The sequence below is a fragment of the Schistocerca nitens genome, chromosome 3 (assembly GCF_023898315.1).
Source record: "Schistocerca nitens isolate TAMUIC-IGC-003100 chromosome 3, iqSchNite1.1, whole genome shotgun sequence".
Classification (NCBI taxonomy): domain Eukaryota; kingdom Metazoa; phylum Arthropoda; class Insecta; order Orthoptera; family Acrididae; genus Schistocerca; species Schistocerca nitens.
This window is the reverse complement of record NC_064616.1, coordinates 782,216,499-782,242,919: the sequence shown is the minus strand read 5'-3', so window position 1 is coordinate 782,242,919 and position 26,421 is coordinate 782,216,499. Positions and strand designations below refer to the sequence as shown.

General features: G+C 38.0%; 1 protein-coding gene across 2 annotated transcripts in view; it reads left to right on the top strand.

The window, feature by feature from the left end:
* Positions 1-26,421, top strand: part of LOC126249760 (arrestin domain-containing protein 2-like) — a 240,966-nt gene that overhangs the window by 161,496 nt on the left and 53,049 nt on the right. For both annotated transcript variants that reach the window (XM_049951450.1, XM_049951449.1), the window contains exons 7-8: positions 7,597-7,776; positions 14,786-14,983. In XM_049951450.1, coding sequence (XP_049807407.1) covers positions 7,597-7,776; positions 14,786-14,983 — 378 coding nt within the window. The remainder of the gene's footprint in view (positions 1-7,596; positions 7,777-14,785; positions 14,984-26,421) is intronic.

Sequence of the window (26,421 nt, the reverse complement as noted above, 5' to 3'; positions counted from 1 at the left end):
GAATGGTGTCCCATAAGGGTTCAGTCTTAGGTCTCTTATTGTTCTTAATATATGTCAAGGACCTGCCACTCTAAATTCATGAAGATGCAAGGCTACTTCTTTTTACTGATGATACTAGTATAGTAATCACACCCAAAAAACAAGAATTAACTGAGGAAATTGTAAATATTGTCTTTCAGAAAATTATTAAGTGGTTGTGTGCAAGTGGACTCACTAAATTTTGAGAAAACACAGTATATAGATTTCTGTGCAGTAAATGGCATAACACCATTGATGGATATAGATTTTGAACAGAAGTCTGTTGCTAAGTCAGAATATTCAAAATTTATGGATGTGTGCATTGATGAGAAATTGAATTGGAAGGCACACATTGATGATCTGCTGAAACGTTTAGGTTCAGCTACTTATGCTATTAAGGTTACTGCAAATTTTGGTCATAAACATATAAGCAAATTAGCCTACTATGTCTATTTTCATTCATGGCTTTCATATGGCTTCATATTTTGGGGCAATTCATGTATTCATTGCACAAAAGCGAATAATCAGATAATAGATGGAGCCCACCTGAGATCACCTTGCAGTCATTTATTTAAGGAGCTCCAGATATTCAGAATACCTTCACAATAAATATATTCACTTATGAAATTTGTTGTTAGTAATCCATCCCAATGCAAAAATAATAGCTACAGCAATAGGAGAAATGATGATCTCCACTATTCTGCCTTAAATCTGACGTTGGCACAGAAAGGGTGAATTATGCTGCCAACAAAAATCTTTGGTCAGTTTCCAAATAGCATTAAAACTCTGACAGATAGCCAAACAGAATTTAAAAACAAATTAAAAGAATTTCTGAATGTAATGTAATGTAATGCAAGAATCATGGGCATTATGTACCTCATACACTCTGGGATGTGCTTCAGAACAACTCATTCAGTCTTTATAAATTACAGGAACTCTGACCTATTGCTTTAGCTTGATACTTACAAAATTTGTGAGTTATTCTTATTCATTTATGATGAAAAGCAGAACTGTAACATTGTAAAACTCTGACAGATAGCCAAACAGAATTTAAAAACAAATTAAAAGAATTTCTGAATGTAATGTAATGTAATGCAAGAATCATGGGCATTATGTACCTCATACACTCTGGGATGTGCTTCAGAACAACTCATTCAGTCTTTATAAATTACAGGAACTCTGACCTATTGCTTTAGCTTGATACTTACAAAATTTGTGAGTTATTCTTATTCATTTATGATGAAAAGCAGAACTGTAACATTGTAAAACTTTTATTAGTTTTTTATGGTCTTTTGCTCTTTGAAATATTTTTTCCAGGCATACTACTTTCTTTTTTATAGAAACTACACACTGAAAATAATATGGACCAATGATAATTTTTGTGTTATTTTCAAATGCAACTTCATGTCAAAATAAAATTGCACATCAATAAACTATAGACGTAGAATTCAATTGAATGAATAAAACTAGATTTTGGTTTACCATGATTTATTTACATAACTGAAAAAATACAGGTATCTTAACTTTTATTTCCTTAAACATTATTATACAAAAGACACTTAAATAACACCAATATGGTACTTTGTTACATACAGCTTCTTAGCTACAAAATAAAAAATATGATATACAGATTTACAAATAATTTTATTATATATATATATAAGGGAAACATTCCACGTAGGAAAAATATATCTAAAAACAAAGATGATGTGACTTACCAAATGAAAGTCCTGGCAGGTCGACAGACACACAAACAAACACAAACATACACACAAAATTCAAGCTTTCGCAACAAACTGTTGCCTCATCAGGAAAGAGGGAAGGAGAGGGAAAGATGAAGACGAACGGATGTGGGTTTTATTATATTATTATTCCCTTAAAACCCACATCCGTTCATCTTTCCCTCTCCTTCCCTCTTTCCTGATGAGGCAACAGCTTGTTGCGAAAGCTTGAATTTTGTGTGTATGTTTGTGTTTTGTGTTTGTTTGTGTGTCTGTCGACCTGCCAGGACTTTCATTTGGTAAGTCACATCATCTTTGTTTATATATATATATATATATATATATATATATATATATATATATATATATATATATATATATATCTTGATCAATGGCTGTTCATTAAGAAGAACTTCTCCACTCTGTAGAAAAGATATAGCATAATGTTCAACCTTGGCACTTAAGTATTCTGTGTATTGCTGAGAGAAAGAAATATCTCCTTTTAGATTAGCAATATTTTTTCATACTTTCCAGAACATTAATATTTGTTTCCTGTCTACACTATGCTGTTTAACTAAGTTCAGTCAAGGTCTCTGAGTGTGATATTACCTCTTCGTAAAATGTATCTGCCAGTATGTTTACATATATTTAAGTTTAAAATATTGTATAAGTAAGTGCATCTGTATGAATACACACATATATTGCAGATATTACATTTTAGTGAGCATTTCTGTCCACACATCAGTTCTGACTTTTGGCTAACAATATAGACTTTGAAACCATGGGAAGAAAGCACTTTCCTCAACTCTGCACCACTGATCCAGTCAACTTACTTATGACTTCCAAACTATTCAAATGTTTTGTTCTTAATTTTGAAGCCCTAACTACGCCATGTACAAGGGCAAACTAAAAAGTAATGTTTCTAAACTTTTATGTGAAAACTCTTAAAACTTTCTAAATAAGACAACCATTATTAACATTATACATCTTTATTCTTCATGACTATATAATTATTTCTCAAATATAAGCAACCTGGTGACAAACACATTTCTCTCAATGAGAGACTAGTTGATATTGCCACTGTACAACATTTGATTTTGTTGACAGAGCCATAATGTCACCTCTGCTTGCACTGCTTCATCACTATGAAAGTGAAGTCTTCAAAGGTGTTCTTTAATGTTTCGAAACAGATGAAAATTGGATGGGGCCAAGTTGGAACTATGTATAGGATGAACGACAGTGTTGAACCCAAGGTGTTGGTTTGTTGCAGTGCTCATATGTGAGCTGGCATTGCCATACTGAAGGAGAGGGTGCTCCATGTGTGGACAAACACTTAATATGTGAAATTCAATTACAGCATGTTGTTTATCACACACCAACATACTAACGTTAAATCCTACCATATTACATGCTACAATCTGGAACCTCATACCAGGTGCAATTAGTATACTTCATATATCTTGGAGAATTTGTGTAACAGAAATGCCTTTTGATAAAATCAATAATAAGTGTCTGTCCAGAAAAAATAATTTCTTAATTTTGTGTTCTTATCACATGATGAGTCACATTATTTGTCTACCTGTCAACTTTGAAATGGCCTTCCAACATGTGTACCATGTGTTTTCAATAAAATTTTGCTAAGCATTTACTGTTTGTTTTTGTCACTAGGCAGGTAATACTTATTTTGTAGCTACTGTAGCTTTAAGAGATTGAGTCATGACAATGGTATTACTGGACATTTTTTGAAAGACATCATCATTGACTTAACTGTTGAAACTACCTATCCAAAATGTTTTGTTCTGTGAACTGTAGCAATAGAAAATTAATATTGGGCTGCTGCTTCTCAGAAAATCTATTACATAATGACCCTGACTCATTTTCCTATAAAAATGGTATATAGAACTGATAAAAATATCTGTGTAAATGTAATTCCTATTTTCTGCCACAGATTAGCCAATCAGACACATGAATAATGTTATAGGACATAGATATATGATATTCACTATTATATGAAGAAGAAAAACTTTCACCACGTCTCGTACACTATGTGACCAAAAGTATCCGAACACCTGGCTGAAAATGACTTAAAAGTTCATGGTGCCCTCCATCAGTAATGCTGGAATTCTATATGGTGTTCACCCATCCTTAGCCTAGGTGATAGTTTTCACTCTCACAGGCATACGTTGAATCAGGTGCTGGAAGGTTTCCTGGGGAATGGCAGCCCATTCTTCATGGAGGGCTGCACTGAGGAGAGGTATCAATGTCAGTTACTGAGGCCTGGCACAGAGTTGGTGTTCCAAAACATACCGAAAGGGTTCTAGAGGATTCAGGTCAGGACTCTGTGCAGGGCAGTCTAGTACAGGGATGTTATTGTTGTGTAACTACTCTGACACAGACCGTGCATTGTGACCAGGGGCACTATTGTGTTGAAAGATGCAATCGCCATCCCCAAATGGCTCTTCAACAGTGGGAAGCAAGAAGATGCTTAAAACATCAATATAAACCTGTGCTGTGATAGTGCTATGCAAGCCCCTCATAAAAAAAAAAAAAAACATAACACCACCACCTCCAAATTTTACTGTTGCCACTACACACACAGGCAGATGATGTTCATGAGGTATTCGCCATCGGATTGTCACATAGTGTACCATGATTTGTCACTCCACAAATGTTTTTCCACTGTTCAGTCATCCAATGTTTACACTCCTTACAGACCGAGCGAGGTGGCGCAGTGGTTAGACACTGGACTTGCATTCGGGAGGACGACGGTTCAATCCCGCGTCCGGCCATCCTGATTTAGGTTTTCCGTGATTTCCCTAAATCACTCCAGGCAAATGCCGGGATGGTTCCTCTGAAAGGGCACGGCTGACTTCCTTCCCCATCCTTCCCTAATCCGATGAGACCGATGACCACGCTGTCTGGTCTCCTTCCCCAAAACAACCAACCAACCAACACTCCTTACACCAAGTAAGGCGTCAATGGCATTTACCGGCATGCTGTGTGGCCTATGAGCAGCTGCTCGACCATAAAATCCCAGTTTTCTCACCTCCTGCTTAACTGTCATAGTACTTGCAGTGGATCCTGATGCAGTTTGGGATTCCTGTGTGATGGTCTGGCTAGATGTCTGCCTGTTACACATTACAACCCTCTTAAACTGTTGACAGTCTCTGTCAGTCAACAGACGAGGTTGGCCTGTATGCTTTTGTGCTGTATGTGTTCCTTCATGTTTCCACTTCACTATCACATTGGAAACAGTGGACCTAGGAATGTTTAGGATTGTGTAAATCTCATGTACAGACATGTGACATGAGTCACACCCAATCACATGACCACATTCGAAGTCTGTGAGTCCCATGGAGTGCCCCATTCTGCTCTCTCACAATATCTAATGACTGCTGAGGTTGCTGATATGGAGTACCTGGCACTAGGTGGGAGCACAATGCACTTAATATGCAAAATGTATGTTTTTGGGGGTGTCCAGATACTTTTGATCACATATTGTATACAGGGTGTCCCATTTATCTTGCCCACCCTAAATAACTGTTTGTCCAGATGAAAATTACAAAATGTTTCAAGCAAATGTTCTTTAGCTGTCAGGGGGACATCAATCAGCATGATTGCCTTCATTGCAGCTTTGTTTTTTTTACAAAGATATGAACAGTGGCATGACTTTTTTAAATGGCACCCTGTATTTGTTATGCAGTAATTCATTTCCTCTCCTAAAAACCTATTCAAAAATGCATGACAGCATACCATTCACTGAAACACAACATTATTAATTACATTACACAACATAGAAACATTATTAATTACATTACACAACATAGACGGTGACGTTGACAGCACTTAGTGCAGGTACTCGGAGTAATGGAACACGTCCATGTGCTGACTTTGACAGAGGACAAATGTAAACATAAGTAGAATGCACACCCGTCATTCCACCAACCATCGTCAGTTGAAGAGTTGTGTGAGTGGAATATACACCAATGAAGAGAAGGTAGAAATGCTACTCATCTATGTGGAATATAAGTTAGCAGAACAGTAATTGCAATACTGTTTTCTTTTGTATGGATACATTTAGTGCAGTAGTTTAGTCCTTTTAAATACTGTTGTGTAGAGTAGGCATACAGTGAAGGCTATCCTTCCTACAAACTGCATCAGCATAACATTTCTTTTATTGTTGTTGTTGAAGGTAGGCAAAATGCTACACAGGCAGCGGAACTGTACAGAGAGCAATATCCTGTAAAGAACCCACCGTCCCGATTGATGTTTTCTCGTCTTGCTGTGACACTTCAGGAAACGGGAAGTTTCAACCCACAACAATGCAATCATCACAGCACTCACACAGACAAATCTGCCGAAGTTACTGTTCTCACTTCTGTTGCTATGAATCCACATGTGAGCACACGACAGCTTGAACATGAGGTTGGCATTCCTAAAACCAGTGTACATCATCTTCTTACACGTCACCAGTTCCATCCACCTACATCAAGAATTGCAAGGGAATGATTTCCAGTATCATGTACAGTTCTCTCAGTGGGCACAGCAGCAAATCCTCATCAACCCAAACTTCTTCTCCAGTGTTCTGTTTACTGATGAATGTTCCTTCTCAAACAAAGGACAGGTAAACACAAGGAACATACATTATTGGTCCAGCAACAACCCATGATGGCTTAGACAGGTGGAACATCAGTGTCAATGGAGAGTTAACGTCTGGTGTGGGATGTTTGGTTCTACAATCATTGGCCCTTATATTATCACTGATAGTCTAAATGGCACAGTGTATGCCAACTTCCTCAGATTAATTTTTCCTCCTCTTCTGGATGAAGTGCCGCTACGAACCAGAATGCTTATGTGGTATCAACACATTGGCTGTCCAGCTCATAATGCCTTGTGTGCACATCATGTTCTGAACCGAAGGTATCCTGCCAGCTGGGTTGGTCGAGGAGGAACAGTTACTTGGCCTGATAGGTCTCCTGATTTCAATCCTGTGGACTTTTTTCTTTGGGAATGCATTGAAGACTTGTCTATAATGGTATTCCAACAACTCCAGAGGACATGCAGGAACTTATTGCACTTGCTTGTAATTCTCTTCAGCAGGCAACAGTGGAAGCAGTAAATAATTCTTTCATTCAACGAGTGCACCAGTGTATCAGTGTCCAGGGTCACCACTTTGAGTGCCTATGAATGTTCTACTCGTGGGCAATGGTACAGGAGAGTCAAAGTCAATTTTGTGTTATGTCTCTACTTGGTTTTCATTTGTCTTCTGACAGTTCCAACAAGTGGATAAGTTTGTGATCCCATGCTCAAATTCAATGTTGTGTTATGTAAGTAATAATGTTGTGTTTCACTGGATAGTACACTGTGATACATCTTTGAATAGGTCATTAGGAGAGGAAATAAATTACCAAATAAAAAATACAGGGTGTCATTTAAAAAAGTCATACAGCTGTTTATGTCTTTGTAAAAAACAAAGCTACAATGAAGGCAATCATGCTGATTGCTGTCCCCCTGACAGGTAAAGAACATTTGCTTGAAACATTTTGTAATTTTCATCTGGACAAACAGTTAGTTAAGGTGGTCAAGATAAATGGGATACCCTGTATATGCTCATAATAAATGGGCAGCAACAAATAAACAGCAATTATATTGTAGACAAAATGGAAGATACTCAAGAATAAAATGAGTGGTGCTGCAGATGGGGGTCATCTTTCTTATTCACTGCTTCACTTCACTACTTTTTAATGCAACATAAAATTTACATTCTGGTATTTTTTCAGCATTATTAGTATTTATTGTGAGTTTTATGATGTATAGTAGCCACCAAGCTACAATAATTAAATGTAAATGTTAACAGAAACCAATGATAGGACAAGACAAACGGACCAAATGCTGCCTGTGCTGTGAAAAGGGACCAGTTGTATTAAGGACTCAGCTTGAACGTTCAGCATATGTGTGTGGTGAATCCATTAAACTGAGAGCAAACATTGACAACCAAGGAGAAGAAATTGTCCGACTTAAAGTGAAAGTCATACAAGTAAGTGTTACATTGTCAATTGTGACTAACTATTTAGTATAGCTCTTTGCAGGAAATCAGATACTTAGTGGTACCTGAGTTACCTAGCGTTTGGGATCAAACTTATAATGGCATAAGTCATGTGCACACTAGTTCCACATAATAATAACTCTTGATAAGGGTGCTATAAGTGCAAAAAATAGGAAGTCTGAGAAATTGTTTCTAATTATTTGGAACAAATAAGATACTTTTTAACTAGAAATAATCCCACTAGAATCCTTATCAAACAAGATACAGATTTGTGGTGGAGAAAAAGAATAAGAGAGAGATATGAAGATAAGAAAAAAATTCTAAATCTTACAAGAGCCTCTCAAAAATTCAGTTGGTCTGTAAATAAAAACAGAAAGTCTAGAGACAACAGTCAACTAAAGTTCTATGTTCAACATAATCTTTCAAGCACAGTTCATCAGTAACATACATGACAGTGTAAAACTGTGTGATAGACAGGTCTTATGTTTTCCATACTGATGTGTTAATTCACAACAGGATGCTACAAAAAGCTCATATTACAAAACTCTTGCTATGAATGTGAAATATCTAATTCTAAGTTCCATTCTGGCACTCACTTCTAATGTCATAAAATTTTGTTTAAAAGCACACTTTTGCACAGTTACATGTTTCATTCAAAATTAAAAACTCTGCATATGTACTGCCAGAAATTTCTGGGCTTACAAAAAATTGTAAAGCAGACTCAGACTCAAACACAGACACTTGCAGGTACCAGTAATGGGAAATGCTCTTATAGGTGAGCCGCCTGGTCATGACTTATGACTTATCTTAAAACTTCAACCCACTAGTATATCTCTCTTGGTTTCAAAGCTTTTGAGATACACAAATACATTTCTCACTGTGAAGAAGAATAATCTGGGAAAATGCCTTAGTCCCAGCACTTTTTACCAGAATGGACATTTTGGCCTGCTGTACAATGTGTATGCATACTACAACAGGTAGTTACAAAACTGAATACTAACAATATCCATGATGAAAGAGTTGTACCTGCCAAGAGGCTGAGGCAAGTCTAATCATAAAAGAAATTTTTGAAATGCACTTTAATCTTTGAAACACTTCATTAAGGCTGTGGATGAGAATGGAGATACTTAGGAGGATGAGTTCAAATCAGTTCTAGCTGAATGACAAAACTTAAGTATATGATGGACTGTCACTTCTCCTCTCTGGTGTTCAGATAGACTGGAGCTTAGAGGGAATTTTATATGAGTTCTATAGTGAAACAATGACTCATATCCCAACTGTTATGTTCCTTAGTCTGTTCAGTGACAAGATATTGAATGATGTTGCTGTACACATCTTATAAAAAAACCATTAATTCTGCTTGACAGAGGCCATGCCAGATTAAGAAGCTGATGGTATATACTTCTTTAGCACCATTATGTTATACTTAAAATAATAATAAAATGACAGTTTCATAATGGTGCAGAAGTAGAGATTCTATGGTAAAACTTTGCACATACATACCATGCCAACAAATGAAAGTGTGTTATTGACTGAAAATGCTTAAAAGAAGGGAAACAAATCACTATTTCATTACGAGCAAGCACAAGAGAAGTGTACCATATATATATGGATTCTAATAAACATGTTATTCTCCTGATGATTACATTTCATAACCAATGTTTCATAAGTTCATATAGATCCTCAACAGAAATAGCTTTAGTGATAAAAGGAGCTGAATAGTTATGAAAGACTGCTTCATGAAGGGAGACTCATGGAACAAATTTACAGTTCCAGGCTGTTAATGCCAGATGAGAAGTCCCTTTTATATTCTCATACTGCCACCTGTGTACAAATATTATTGTGAGCCAACACTATTAATTCATGAACACTCACTGCCTTCATTTCATAGGTGCTGTATTTCATTTTCCAGAGTGAAGTATACTGTAAACTGTTGCAGTGAATTTTTAGACACAGAAAAGGGTTTAAAAATATATTTTTGGTAGCATTCAAGAAGATGCAGTACTCTGGCAGAATCAACAGGGATAAGTGAAAATTTTGAGAAAAGTAAAATAAAATAATTAGAAATGGAGTGTCAGCTTTTGGACTCCATCATGTTTTGTGAATAGCTTTGTGAGTTGAGGATGTAGACAGATTGTGTAGCACCAGTAATCCTGAAACAGTGCAGTGGTGGTCACTGTTCATATCATGATGTAGGAAAATTTAAAGTCTTATGAAGAAAAAAATAGTTCAAATGCAGGAATAAGGCTTGTTATTTTATCACATTATTGTTTTTTTTTTTTTTTTTTTTTTTTTTTTTTTTTTGGAGGGGGGATGTAAGAACATGACTATGACAGAAAGTGAAAATAGAGAACTGAAGAAAACTGGAAGGATTAAAAGCCTGTGGTGTAGAATTTAGCAGCCCTTTTGATTAACACCCATTCCATAAACATGATGGTGATAATCCGTAGAGCCACTTCTTGAATCTCAGCATAACATGGCAGCACTGTCACAGGTATCAGATGGTATATTTCAAAACTCATATTTTTTGTGTTTAATAGAACTGGATGAAGCCATTTCCCCATGCAGAATATCCTCATATCATAAACATCAGCAAGTATAGCTGCAAACTGCTCATGAAAACATATAATATGTGTAGTTCTTGCAAGAGTCCTTCCTTATCATGTTCTACATTGTTGACTTCTTATAAATATTGTGATGTTATGGTAAATGGCAAGTTTGATATTCATGTTGTACTACCACAGAGGTGAAACAGGCTCGGTTGAAGTCTGCTTCATTTCCAGAGCTGAAAACAGCACATGAAGTATTACAGGTATTGTTGGTGAACTCAGCTGTTAAGAACTGTGAGTATTGTCACTACAGTCAATATGCTAAGGAACCCTTAGAAACTGGAGCCCAGTCCCATCTTTCACAGAGCCGTGATTTATTGTACAGGGTGATTCAAAAAGAATACCACAACTTTAGGAATTTAAAACTCTGCAACGACAAAAGGCAGAGCTAAGCACTATCTGTCGGCGAATTAAGGGAGCTATAAAGTTTCATTTAGTTGTACATTTGTTTGCTTGAGGCGCTGTTGACTAGGCGCCAGTGTCAGTTGATGCTAAGATGGCGACCGCTCAACAGAAAGCATTTTGTGTTATTGAGTACGGCAGAAGTGAGTCGACGACAGTTGTTCAGCATGCATTTCGAACGAAGTATGGTGTTAAACCTCCTGATAGGTGGTGTATTAAACGTTGGTATAAACAGTTTACAGAGAATGGGTGTTTGTGCAAAGGGAAAAGTTCTGGATGGCCGAGAACGAGTGATGAAAATGTAGCACGCATCCAGCAAGCATTTGTTCGCAGCCCAGGAAAATCGACTCGCAGAGCTAGCAGAGAGCTGCAAATTCCACAATTCATATTTCAGCAGGATGGAGCGCCACCACATTGGCACTTATCTGTCCGTAACTACCTGAACGTCAACTACCCGAGGCGATGGATCAGCCGCCAGGCAGCCCGTGACAGAGCACTTCATCACTGGCCTCCAAGAAGCCCTGATCTTACCCCCTGCGATTTTTTCTTATGGGGGTATGTTAAGGATATGGTGTTTTGGCCACCTCTCCCAGCCACCATTGATGATTTGAAACAAGAAATAACAGCAGCTATCCAAACTGTTACGCCTGATATGCTACAGAGAGTGTGGAACGAGTTGGAGTATCGGGTTGATATTGCTCGTGTGTCTGGAGGGGGCCATATTGAACTTCTCTGAACTTGTTTTTGAGTGAAAAAAAAAACCTTTTTAAATACTCTTTGTAATGATGTATAACAGAAGGTTATATTATGTTTCTTTCATTAAATACACATTTTTAAAGTTGTGGTATTCTTTTTGAATCACCCTGTATTTCAACATGATATTGTCTGATTACTTGTAATAAAATTGTTAAAGCTTTCTACATATCATTTCTTAATTGAATCACTCATCCACTGCCAATTTTGTTATGATGGCTTGAAAGTTCAATAAATCAATTTCACCCCAATTAGTCATGTGTACATCAAATTGCCTCATAACAACACATTTCTGATAGCCCACATACTATAAGTTCTGCAGATGACAGTATTTATAAAATAATTTTTCTGCTTCAGTCACTTTTTACCAGTATTTATTAGCATAACATAATTTGGCAGCATTGCCTTCCTCAGATGCTTTACAGATACATATACCTCAATTTTTAGTAATAGATTCTTTTGATGTGTGATGAGTTTAATTTGTTGGATGTACAAGTGAGGTTATGAACTGAAATTTGTCCATTTATGCTGAGTATGTGTTTATTTGGCACACAGAGCAGTAGAATAAACATAACACAATCACTTAACACTTTCACTTCCAGCTTTTTACATGGAAAGAGAATGTAAATAACTCAATGTGAAAATATTGCTTGATGGTATTGTGTTTGTTCTTGTGCTCTGTGTGTCAGAGAAATACATATTCAGCAAAAATGGATTAATTTTGATTCATCACATCACTGGCACACCCAGCAAATAGACCTCATCATACTCCAAAAGAATCTACACACATAAAAAAAAAAGTTTTGCATCCGAGAGTTCTGGAACCTGTACAGAAAATGGGAATAGAGATAACATAAACATCATTTCCGCTCTTTTTATTGCTCATGAAAACCAAACATTGCAGGTTGTACCACCATACAGCGAGACCTTCAGAGGTGGTGTTAGAGATTGTTGTACACACCAGTACCTCTAATACCCAGTGGCATGTCCTCTTGCATTGATGTGTGCCTGTATTTGTTGTGGTATATTATCCACAAGTTCATCAAGGCACTGTTGGTCCAGACTGTCCAACTCCTCAACGGTGATTTGGTGTAGATCCCTCAGAGTGGTTGGTGGGTCATTTTGTCCATAAACAGCCCTTTTCAGTCCATCCCAAGCGTGTTCGGTAGGGTTCATTTCTGGAGAACATGCTGGCCACTCTAGTTAAGTGATGTCATTATCCTGAAGGAAGTCATTCACAAGATGTGCATGATGGGGGCGCAAATTGTCATCCATGAAGACAAATGCCTTGCCAATATGCTGCTGAGATGGTTGCACTATCAGACTGAGGATGGCATTCACAAATCGTACAGCCATTACGGCACCTTCTATGAGCACCAGTGATGTATGTCGTTGCCACATAATGCCACCCCAAAACAGCAGGGAACCTCCACCTTGCTGCACTCACTGGATAGTGTGTCTAAGGTGTTCAGCCTGACCAGGTTGCCTCCAAACACATCTTAGATGATTTTCTGGTTGAAGGCATACACGACACTCATTGGTGAAGAGAATGTAATGCTAACCCTGAGCAGTCCATTCAGCATGTTTTTGGGCCCATCTGTACCATGCTGCATGGCTACAGAGATGGACCTCACCATGGACATTGGGAGTGACATTGCACATCATGCAGCGTATTGTACAAAGTTTGAGTCATAATATGAGGTCCTGTGGCTGCACAAAAAGCATTATTCAACACGGTGGCACTGCTGTCAGGTTTCTTCCGAGCCATAATCTATAGGTAGTGGTCATCCTCTGCAGTAGTTGCCCTTGGGCGGCCTGAGCGAGGCATGTCGTTGACAGTCCCTGTCTCTCTGTATCTCCTCCATGTCCAAACAATATCGCTTTGGTTCACTCCAAGATGCCTGGACACTTCCCTTGTTGAGAGCCCTTCATGGCACAAAGTAACAATGCAGATGCGAATATACAGTGGTATTGACCATCTAGGCATGATTGAACTACAGACAAAATGAGCCGTGTATCTCCTTCCTGTTGGAATGATTGGAACTGATCGGCTGTCGGACCCCCTCCATCTAATAGGTGCTACTCATGCATGGTTGTTTACATCTTTGGGTGGTTTTAGTGACATCTCTGAACAGTCAAAGGGACTGTGTCTGTGATACAATATCCACAGTTAATGTCTATCTTCAGGAGTTCTGGGAACCAGGGTGATGCAAAACTTTTTTGATGTGTGTATTACTAAACATTAATGTACACGTAACTCTAAAGCACCTGAGGGTACCAGTGTGCTGTAAAAACATGTTATGCTCATAGACTTGTGAAAGCTTACTGAAGCAGAAAGATTGTGTAATAAATTTAGTAATACAATCACTGACCTTACCAAGTTTCATACAAAATGGATAAATTAAGTTCAAAACATGACAGTATGGTATTAAGTTTGATAAGCCACCTTCATATGGTAGAACTATTTACATATCTTTTTTAATGGTAGCTATTCTTCCACACTTTGAAAATTAGTGTATAAAATGTATAACAAAAATATGATAAATAGGCTGTTGAGTGCTGTTGCAGCTAATTTGGTCATACCTCCCATCAAAAGTGCCCCTCATTGGTTTGTAGCCTAAAAGCTATCATAGCTACAGGGAAAATTCACTGCACATTACCAAAATAGAGGGATATTTCCCATGCAGTATGTGTCTCCTGTGACAGAAACTGTTGCAACTTACAGGTTGGCCATTCAGCTACAGTAATGACCAGCAAAAATTTCTTGTAAAGGATCAACATAGCATGCCTAGAGCTTCTTGGAATAGGTGTAGAATACAGACAGAACCATTTTTGTGTAATACATCAAGTAACAGTCCGTCTTCTGCATATTTTCAAGGTAATGCAGAAAAATTGCACTTTACATTTCATTTCGATCAGTGCTCTATCAGACTTTGGATCTGACAGGCACTTTCTGCCAACAGTTTGCATTTTGTCAACTGTACTTGCCATTTTGGTTGTCATGCATATTTCTTGCTCACAGTTTGATGTTGCAGTTTGAGAGTTTGAAACCTCTTACAGATAATGACCAAATAATAATTTGTCTACAAACCCAAATTACTAAAGATTGAAAGTGTTAGCTAGGGAAAAGGTATTAATGTCAGAATTTATCTTTTACATTAGTCCCTTTGATTTTATTGAATGTCCTGAGTTCATCTATCCACTATTGTATATTTCCATTATTTTCTTTTTTTCAGTATGTGGAGTATTTCATAGACCGTGGAGTGTTAGGTGTCAATAAGGAAGTTCAGCATCTAGTTCTGGAGTACAGAGGTGACCCAGTCCATCCAAACACTCGATCCAAGTGGGATTCCGCACAAAGCCTTGTAGTTCCTGTTATGCCTCCTTCATTAGTTGGCGTATGCAGACTGCTTCAGATATACTATGTCCTGAAGGTACTATCAAAGAACTTAAGTACAGAATAATTATGTTTGTTTTATCTTATGTTTGTTTATATTTTCAACATTCTTACACACTTTTTTATGTTCTATAGTCAGTACATGCATTCATACTGTTGTATACATAAGTTAGTTTGCACAAAAATGCACCATAATAATAAAAATCTCAGATTTCCCACTTATGAATCAGATAAATTTATTTATTTTGATGCCTAACTTTTTAAGATACGTCTTATGTAAAATTTCCTTTATTTATCTCAAATGATACTGCAGTGCAGAAACTTATATTTTTTTGTTATATACATCACTTAACTTATTTCAAACAATGCAAAATCCAGGATGAAATGTAACAATGTTATGAAAAGGATACTTGCTACTCACCATATAGTGGAGATGCTGAGTCTCAGAAAGGCACAACAAAAGGCTGTTAGCTTTAGGCCAACATGGCCTTTGTCAAAAATACTCACACACACACACACACACACACACACACACACACACACACACACAAACACACACAGACACACACACACACACACACACACAAACGTAACTCACACACACATGACGACAGTCTCAGACTCCAACTGCCAGAGATTATGTCGTGTGTGTGTGTGTGTGTGTGTGTGTGTGTGTGTGTGTGTGTGTGTGTGTGTGCGTGTGTGTGTTCGTGTGTGTGAGTGTGTGTGTGTTGTCTAGATTTTGTTGGCTGAAAGCTAACTTTCCAACAGTCTTTTTGTTGTGCTTCTCTGCGACTCATCATGTCTGCTGTATGATGAGTAGCAGCTAACCTTTTCATAGTATTGCCACTTAACTTATTTCTGTATTGAAGGGTAGCATCTGATAAAACAATAACTTATTGAGAATACAGATGAATGTTACAGCATGTAAGCAGTCTTGGTTCTTCATACATATACTTATATCAGAATAAAATAAGCATGGTACTTCATTCTTACTTATTTATTGTTAAACCATGAAAGTTATCTTGAGAAAGTTTTCTGTATCGAGTTATTTTATTATATGTTTTATATCTATACAGTAATGCCAGTAAGCTTGTCCTGGATGTGTAGCATGCCACATCATATGTAACAAATAGTGAAATGTATATCATGTTTATTTAGATACTAATAAATTCTTTTGAAGATGCCTTTATAATGCAAAAAAAGTATAAGTGAGTAATATATGCACACTTAAAAGGTGATATATTCAGGTGAGGTTGACAGTTCAGCCCATCTGTTGTCATACTTATGGTCAACTGAGTCACTTGTTGCTCAATCTGCTTGTGCTTCATTTCTATGATGATAATGGGAAAACTCCACAGATATCACTCTCTGTGTTATGACAGATGCTTGCAGGATCACTGTCACAGTCATTGTAATTATTTAATGAAATAATCATTTCCTCCACTGATTTTCCAAAACAGCTTCAATCTGCCATGCCACATTCTGTTGTATGTCTTCTCATCAGGTGTTTGTTGATGCTGGAATGGTGTCCTTAACCATGGTGCAGTGCCATACCTTCATCTCCTAAAATTAAAGCATTACACTGGTTTGTTCTTACTGTCTGGCAAACATTAGAGTTTCTCCATATCCTAGCAACATGTATAGACTCAGGCTGCGAAGCATTGACACCAGTAAAAATTTTACTATAAGTACATGTTGCCTGCACATTGACACTAGGAAAAACGTTTTGGTCAATGTATTCATTTCCATGTGCAAAAAGTTTCATAACTGATATGTGTGTGCAATTGAGGGCCCCCAATGCACAAGGAAACTGATACTATTACTGAGCTCACTTCAAAAGATGGAGAATGTTCTCAGCTTGCAAGAATTCATATGAAAGTGGAGAATGTTCTTCACACTGAAGAATTCCCGTCTCACACTCTACTCAAGCTGAGAACATTCTCAGGTGAAGCACATTCTCTGACTTGGTTTATTCATGTGAAGCTGAGAATCTGCTCTGAAAGTCTAAGAATAATGTACATTCTCCATTTTATTCATACAACCCATGGAATAGCATTCCTTGGGTTGGAAGCTTCTAAGAATTAAAACTTTGACAGCACCATACTAAACATCCCTTTGCACTAATGACAGGTGTTTTTAAATATACAGCAGAAGCTTTCCTGGCTTACCTTACGATACTCTTCTCTGTGCAGCAGAGACTGTACAGAAAAAAAAAAAAAAAAAAAAAAAAAAAAAAAAAAAAAAAAAAAAAAAAAAAAAGAGTAATTTCATAATACATTATTACTTGCACATATTTGTATAGGTAGTTTATGTTTATTGTACTTTACTAAAAATTCCTCTCAGGCATTGTGGATGAAACTGAACAGAATGACATTGGTCATCCTTAGGTTGTCTGAGGCTGCAAACAATTTCAGGACCAGTGCTAGGATGTTATTAGTGTTGGAGAATGATAAAAAAAATTAATCACAGTGCTAGGATCATCTGCAAACATACTCTAATTTATTTAAATTTTGTTCAACTGGACCTCTCTGTTAGTGGCACAGTCTCACAGAATATGTTATAACTTACTGAGAGAAAATAAAACAGGATAATAAAAGCATGTAACTGTGTAATTCCAAAAAGATAATAACAGGAAACACAAGAATAATAAAAATTTAATCACGCAGGACAATAATGTACTTAACTTAGCAATTTTTAATGATGGGCAAAGATAGGGAAAGGCATTGACCATGATATCTTAGTACTTGTCTTCCCAGTAAAAATACTGGAAAACCAGAGACACCAAAATGGTTGTATCAGGTAAACAAGTCAGTATCCTCTGTACATGAACAGTGTTCACACTTGCCAGTGCATGTCAGTGTGTTTCAGTTGCAATAAGGCAGATTAAGCAAACACTGAGGACTCATATTTAAACAAAATGTGTTAAATGCAAACCCTCTTCAAGTTTCAGAAATTGTACAGTAGTCGTAACTTTACATCAGAGCCTTCCACTGTCCTGTGCAAGAATGAATACCTTACCTGGTCATCTCTGAAGCTATTTCTAAATCAAAATGATTCTTCTCAATAAATTCTTCTCAAAGAAACAGGTGTGTTTGTCTAAATGAACTCTATATTGACTGGTATTTTTTGATATTCAAAAACACAAATAATAATATATTTTACCTTATCTTAGGTGGAGGCCTCATTACTAAAATTTAAGGGTCTTTTGTAATAAACCTTGTTGAAAAGATCACTTACACAATAAAATGGATATGGTGTTAATGTAACATTACAGGTCTTCAATATCCTAATAGATAACTGGTTGTAATGTTGTGAATCATTATACATAACTGACTTGATTTTTGCATTAATTTCATCTCTCTTAGTTTCCAGAAGTGCAATTACCTTCCATTCCTTTAAAAAAGCATTCTGTAAAAATATTTTGTGAAAGAGATTTAGGTTAAATTTACCCACAATAGTTAATAAGTGATATGTAAAAATCCTACATCTATATTTACATCTAGCTGACTACTCTGCAATTCACAGCTAAGTGCCTGGTAGAGGGTTCATTGAACTAACTTCAAGCTATTCCTCTACCATTCCATTCAACACTTAAATCTTTCCACACAAGCTCTGTTTTCTTAAATTTTGTTACAGTGGTCATTTTTCCCTGTGTAGGTAGGCACCAACAAAATATTTTTGTAATTGGAGGAGAAAATTGGTGATTGAAATTTCATGAAAAGATCCTGCTGCAACAAAAAATGCCATTGTGTCAATGGTTGCCATCCTAACTTGAATATCACATCCGCGATACTTTCTCCTCTATATCACAATAATATAAAATGAGCTGCCCTTCTTTGAACTTTTCTGATGTACTCCATCAATCCTATCTGATGTGGATCCCACATCATGCAACAGTTCTCCAGAAGAGGAGAGACTAGTCTCATGCAGACAATGTCTTTGGTATATTTGTTGCATCTTCTAAGTGTTCTGTGTATAAGACACTGTCTTTGGTTTCAAATCCCTACAATAATTTCTATGTGATGGTTCTGATTTAAGTTGTTATAATTATCATCCCCAGGTACTTAGTTGAAATGAAAATCTTTATATTTGTGTGATTTATTGTGTATCCAAATTTTATTTTACTCAATGACTCTCTCAATTACCATGAACTGTGTCTTTCTGACAGGAAATCAGGAATCCACTTGTAAAACTAAGGTGATACTCCATAATTACATAATTTGATTAAAAGTTGCTTGGAATGAACAGTGTCAAAAGCTTTCTGGAAAGCTAGAAATATGGAATCGATTTGAGATCTCCTTCCAATAGCACTCATTACTTCATGTTAATAAAGAGCTAGTTGTTTTTCACAAGAATTATATTTTCTGAACCCACCCTGACTGTGTGTATACCTACCATTAAATTAAGGTAATACATTCGATTTGTCAGTATCCCAAGTACATGCCCATGGTTGAGAAAACCTTAGCCCCCTTCAGACAATCTAGTGTATCATTAATTTGTGGAAGAGGGTAAATGTCCTTTTTAGTTCTCTTATTAAGCTTCCTGTAACCAACACAAAAGCACCAACTGCCATCCTTCTTCCTGACGAGAACCACTGGTGATGACCACGGGCTCTGAGAAGGCTGAATGATGTCATTCTTCATCATTTTCTCTACTTCATCACAAATTATTCGACATTCCATTGCTGAGACATGGTATGCTCTCTGGCTTATTGGTTGATGGTCTCCAGTGCTAATCCTGTGCTTCACTGTTGATTTGTCTAATTTGCCCTTCACCTGTGGATTGGAGCATTCAGAGAACTCTTGAAGAATGGCAATTAGCTTCTTCTGTTGTTGCTTTGTGAGATCTGGTGATAGTCAGGCTAGAAGATCTTGTCTCATAGTGGTAGCACCAATTTCGCCCACAGACTCAGCATGGGAGGTCTCTATGATGCTCAGCTGTCCAGAAATTAACAGATCAGCATTTGCTATGCATGTGCATCTTGGAAGGATCTGCGGTTCTCGGCGACAGTTAACTACCCACAATTCACTAAATCTTAAACAAGACGGCAGAGGCTGGGATGACCAAGTTAATCTTCAGTGGTATGCTTCTCTTACATTCCACTACAAGATCCATGGGTTGATGCATGGCATGACACGTGACAGTTATCTTTCTAGTGCTGACTGTAGGAATGATCACTTCATCCAGCACACATAGTCTCCACACACTTGGATGTGCATCTTCCTGTCCACAGTGTCTCATATCATCTAGTATAATCTTCGAGTGGCCAAAATCTATAATTGCCTGATAAGCTTTCAAAAAGTTCCATCTGAGAATGATGTCATGACTACACTCCTGTAAGATGATGAACTCTAATGGCTGTGTATGGCCACTTATACCCACACGAATGACACATCTTCCTTTAGGTTTTACATATTTCCCATTAGCCACTTTCAGCAGAGATGTTTTGCTGTTGGTGAATACTGTTTTCTGCAACTGGTGACAGTACTTCTCCGAAATGACTGAATATGATGCTCCAAAGTCCACAAGAGCTTGGGCTGGTTAGCCATCCATGAGGATATCGACGTAGTTTCCTATCATTTTTGTAGTGATCGACGGTGGAGGATTTTTCTCTACGGCGGCCTCATATCCAAGGAAGGTCACACCCTTTAGTTTTACAGGCAGCTAGGTGATCAGCTGGAGCTTCTAAATGGTAATGGAGACCTTGATTGGCGTTTTGGGGAGCGTTCTATCCAGTGGCTAGCTTCGGGCAATGTTGACCTACATCGTCCTGTACTCACATCTTCTTGTTCATCTTCGTCATCCCGGAGTTGGTGCCATCTAAGATCGGTCTGCTGTCTTCTGGCACAGGTGTCATCAAATATCTGCCACCTTTCTTGACAATAGCACACCACATGTCCCAGGCATCTGCAGTGGAAACATACTGGTTGGTCATCGTGGGTCCTCCAGACGTCAGTCTTCCTTGGTGCCCTAACAGGTTTCTCATGCGGCATTGTAGGAATGTAACTTCACCTGGGTTTTGACTTTTTCACCATTTTAAAGGGAAATAAAGGAAAAGAGATTGGGTTCAATGTTTGTTCCACTTCCTTCCTTATGACCTCTTGAAACGTCTTGGTTTTCAGCTCACCGTGCAATCCAAGTGACTTCTGAACTTCCTCTCTTACAATCTGACAAAGAACACTTGTGAAATCAGTTCCTTCCCCCATCACAGACATCAATACGATGTTTGGAAGCCATTCAAACTTCTTGCTTGTAATTCTTTTCTGATGCATTGTCTCGATATACTGGCACCATTTTATGAAGTCGTCTGCTGTCGAAGCCTTCTTCAGGAGTAGGGCTTGATACATATCCTCTGCAACACCCTTCATGAGATGTGCAACCTTATCTTCCTCCTTCATTCTAGGATCCACTATTTTACACAGCTCGAAGATGCCTTGAATGTAGGATGCTGTTGTTTCTCCTGGACGCTGTGCCCTGCACTTTAATTTATCTTCAGCCTTACACTTCTGTGATTGTGTGTCGCCAAAATACGTGCACAGTTCCGCCTGGAATACATCCCAGATTGTGAAATTCTTCTCTTTGTTCTTATACCATTGCTTGGCAGTGCCCTCCAAGTAGAAAAATGCATTAGCCAAACACATGGTGTCATCCCATTTGTTAAATTTGGCTGTATGCTCATATACCTTCAGCCACTTTTTTGGATCTTGGTCATCATCACCAGAGAACCCAGAAGTATGTCTCATGTGGTGGCACACAGTTGCTGTCATCATAACATCCTCTTCTTCTTCTGTCTCTGATAGACTGTGATCTGTTGAATATGGCTCGAACTTGGGTTTATCACCACATAAACGGCAGCTCTGTCGTGGCTTGATGGGAGCCACTGTGTTGTCGATAATATGCACTATCACAAGTTTCAATACCCAGCGTCTCTACCAGAATAATGTCATGTAGAAGAAGGTGTAATTAGATGAATGACAAACACTAACTTCACTTAATGAAGGTTTATTCGGCACAGAGCGCGGAGTGAACTGCCTCCGGTCAGAACACATACGATATATATACAGTAACAGAACTTTTCAGTACAATGATTCTTGATATTTGTGGATACTTCTAGAATGTCCTTGCACCAAATATACAAATTAAAATTTCGCAGTTCAAATGAGTTTTGAACTCAAGGACCCGCCCTGCAACAGTCTAGCATCATAACTGCTACACCACAGTGATGCGACAATATCTACATTACCCATTTGACAGTAGTGTGAGAATCAAACTCAGGCAAAGTTTCTGTGTCTTCCTCTGTAAAGGAACATTTGAAAACAGAGTTTTCAGCTCTTCTGCTTTGGCTTTGCTACCCGCAGTTTGAGTTTGAAGCACTTGCACTTTCCCATTAAGTATCCAAGATATAAAAACCCAGATGAGCAAACCAGTTGATACACTACTTTCCCTTAATTAGCCCTGCTTTCAAAGCATTTCAAACATGCAAAAAAATTTCACAGTAATTTTTACGAGTCACAAATTTTAGTTTGTAATAATACCTTTCTAGTACGTTCTACACTAATTTTGCTTGTGACACTGTAATTTCAAATATACAGGGTGAACATCAACAAGACTGACAAACTGTAGGAGCAGATTCCTAACTGGAAATGGAGGAGAAAAGGTCCTATGAATGTGTGTCTGGAAATGGACAGTGTACATGCAATGACAACAAATCATTCCAGAACACAGCAAGAGCAGCATCACATCGATGTAGATATAGATGTTCAAAGTGCCCTCTGTGGGATAGAATTCACCTGTTCACATTTCATGTCATGGATTGCCATACTCTTTTGGATGTTTGGGCCTCTCTTCGAATAGCGTCACAGGCATAGTGAACATGTCACGTCATGGATTGCCACACTCTTTTGGATGTTCGAACCTCTCTTCAAATAGCGTCATAAGCATTGTGAACATGCTGTTGAAGGGTCTGCAAGTCAGGAACTGATTCAGCACACATAATGCTTTTGAGTTGCCCCAGAGGTAACTGTCCAGGAGATTTAAGTCTGGTGATCTATCAGGCCATGCTACAGGGCTCTCCACATCCTATGCAATGCCCGGGAAAGATGGTGTTGAAGTGTCAATGAACTGTAATGCAGAAGTTGGGTAGTGCTCCATCATGTAGAAACCATATAACCTGTCATACTGCCAAAGGCACATTCTCAAGCGGTCCAGGCAGAGTATTCCACAGGAAGTCCACATATGTTCCTCTGTCAAGGCATTGTGGAATAATAACTGGTCCAAATATGAGGTCACCAAGAATCCCTGGCCTCACATTGATGCTGAACCAATGCTGATGAGATGCCTCAACCATTCCTTGAGGATTATTTGTAGCACATAGATGACGGTTATGCAGATTGGTGATGCCAGTTGTGATACAGGTTGCTTCATCAGTGAAGAGGAACAATGACTGAGATGCCATAATTTTGATGGACTGGTGCAAAATCCATCAACAAAATCCTTCCTGTAGAGGGAAATCTGCTGCTGATAATTCTTGCATTCATTGCAGGTGATAGGGATAGCAGTGCTTATTATGCAGGATAATTGTACTTTGCTTAATACCATGTTTCCGCACCCATTAGCTGAGTGGTCAGCACGACAGAATGTCAATCCTTAGGGCCCGGGTTCGATTCCCAGCTGGGTCAGAGATTTTCTCCGCTCAAGGACTGGATGTTGTGTTGTCCTAATCAGCATCATTTCATCCCTCCCCATTGACATGCAAGTCACCAAAGTGGTGTCAAATCGAAAGGCTTGCATCCGACGAATGGTCTACCCAACGGGAGGCCCTAGTCGCACGACATTTAAATTTAATACCATGTTGGTGGGCACTTGTCTGGAGCTTGTACTGGGGTTTGTCTCAATATACTGTAGAACCTGGTCCTCCAAATCTTGAGTGCACACAGACCTCTGCCTCCCTGTATGTTCATCTATCTGAAAGGACCCACGATCACACAAACACCCAAAAAGGGCTTAAAATATTGTGCGATGTGTTTGGTATCTGTGAGGGTGCTTATTTTGGTATAGATGTGCTGCCTCGTGACCATTTCCATATGCTTGGCTGTACACAAACACCATTTTGGCTTGTTCTTGACAAGAATACTAAACCATTTTGTTGCTTACAATATGTTGTGTCAATGTCACAGCCTGCAACATACAAGGAACACACAGGACACGGACAGAGGGACTTTCATTCATCAGCACCATCTACCATGACAATGATGCATTTCTAGACACATGTTCATAGGACCTTAATTCCTCAGTTTCCAGATAGGGATCTGTCCCTGCAGTTTGTCAGTTTTATCAATATTCTTGCTGTATATATTAGCTAATACTCATCTTTACTTGAAGACAGCAGTAGAGTGGCATCATCATCTAGAAGGTCATAGGTTGCTACCTAGTATGAATGATAAAATAGTTGTCTTATTCTTGTAATCCTTCAAAACTTTTCATAATACCTTGAAACAGCTTCATAAAATTGTTTCTATTACAATGCAGATGTCAGAAAATGACAAAAGAACAATTCTGATGAAATTTCAAATGTTTACATACACATTTACTGAAATAATGTCATCATTCAAAGATCTTGCAAGAGGTCAAATTGGTAAAACTAACTTACATGTTGCACATTTGAAATCTAAATAACAACTGTAAATACTACCATATAATTAGTGCATCATTTGGACTTATATACACTGCCTGACAAAAAAAGTGAAGCACCCAGAAGACTTGGTTGGATGTCACTGTGACTTCATACACATACACACCATTGACAGGTACATAAATATTAGAGCTACAATTCTCATAACAGGTAAAATGACCACCTGAGTTCCTTAGTGCTGTTCATGTTTAGTGTCATTGCCAAACCTGGTAGGTTATATAAGGGGCATTAAAAGTGTCAGATGTTGAGTGATCACTGAAAAAGACATGGATATATTGTGTACACATGTGAGATAACATTATCAGCAACTGATGGAGACTGAAAGGCGTCTCATTGTGAGTCTTCTTTTTCTTGGCTGGTCAAATAATGCAATACTAGATTTGTGCGGCATTTGGATGTTACAGTAGCCTTACCTGATACTGGCCTGCATGTGCATATGATGGCTAGCATACTCATCATCAAGGGTCCTGTCAACCACATCTGACCACCACAATCGAGGATCACCATACTGTGCAACAAGCACATTATAATCCTTTCACAACTGTGCCTGTCATCAAAGAACAAGGAATGGACTCCCTGCAACATTCTGTGTCATTCTGCACCATTGTTTGGAGACCACTAGCAGCTAGACTAGGAATTTACTGCCTCATACATAGGTTGCTGTTAACATTACAACACAAACAGTTGTGTTTGGAGAGTTGCCATGTCCACAAAGCATGAATGGTATCACATCATATTCAGTGATGAAGTCTAGTTCTGCACTACCCTGAGAGACCATTGTCAGTGGGTATGGTGGTAACCTGGGGAACAGCCTAATTCTTTCAGTGTTTAGGAGAGCACAGTGATGTTACTTCTGGTGTCATGGTGTGAGGAGCCATTGAACCATGACTTCAGATCATGGCTGATAATCATTAAGGGAAGTCTGATGGCACAACAGTATGTCACAGACATTCCATGTCCTCATTTGTTACCTCTCACATGGCAGTATTGTGGTATCATTTTTCAATAGGGCAATGATTGTCTACAGAAGTCGTGTGTCTGTATAAACTGTTTGCATGATATTGTGGTACTCCCATGGCCAGCAGGATCCCCAGATCTCTCCCCTATCTGGGACCAGCTCAGACATCAACCCTGTCCCAGTGCAAGTAGAAAATATATGAAGGACCAGTTACAACAGCTGTGTGCCAACTTGCCTGAGGAATGAATCTGAACAATCTCCAAATTTCAAAATAGAAGTAAATTAAAATATATGTATATATTTTCTGACGTTGCAATTTAAGTGCTATAAAACAGTGGTGTTTTCATTTAAATTGAATTTGTCTTATTTTGGAACTTTTTAGAGGGACAGAAGTGGATATTCTTTGTTGACATTATTATTTTGACTTTTTTCTGTAAGCAATGTGTTTCTGAAAAAACTAATAACATGGTTAGATTCAGAAGGTATATAATTAATTAGTGAGTAGTGATGTTTATATTATAATCTTCTGAAGAAAATTTTCAAAAATATCTTTTATTGTTCTTTACTGTTCCAAAATAAATTATGAATGACAAATCCTAATTAAGAAACATTATGTTTATGTATTATGTGTTGACTCATGTGTTTGGTGGGGAAGGGGGAATTGGGGTGCTCAACATTGAGGTTATCAGTGGCTAACCCATGACTGGTAGAAATGCTAACTGTAGTTACTGACAGTTTAAAGTTGTACTGACACTGTATAAGTCTGCAAGTAGCACTTGATTCAACAGTAGAACCATATCAGGAATTAAAAGTCTGCGATTGT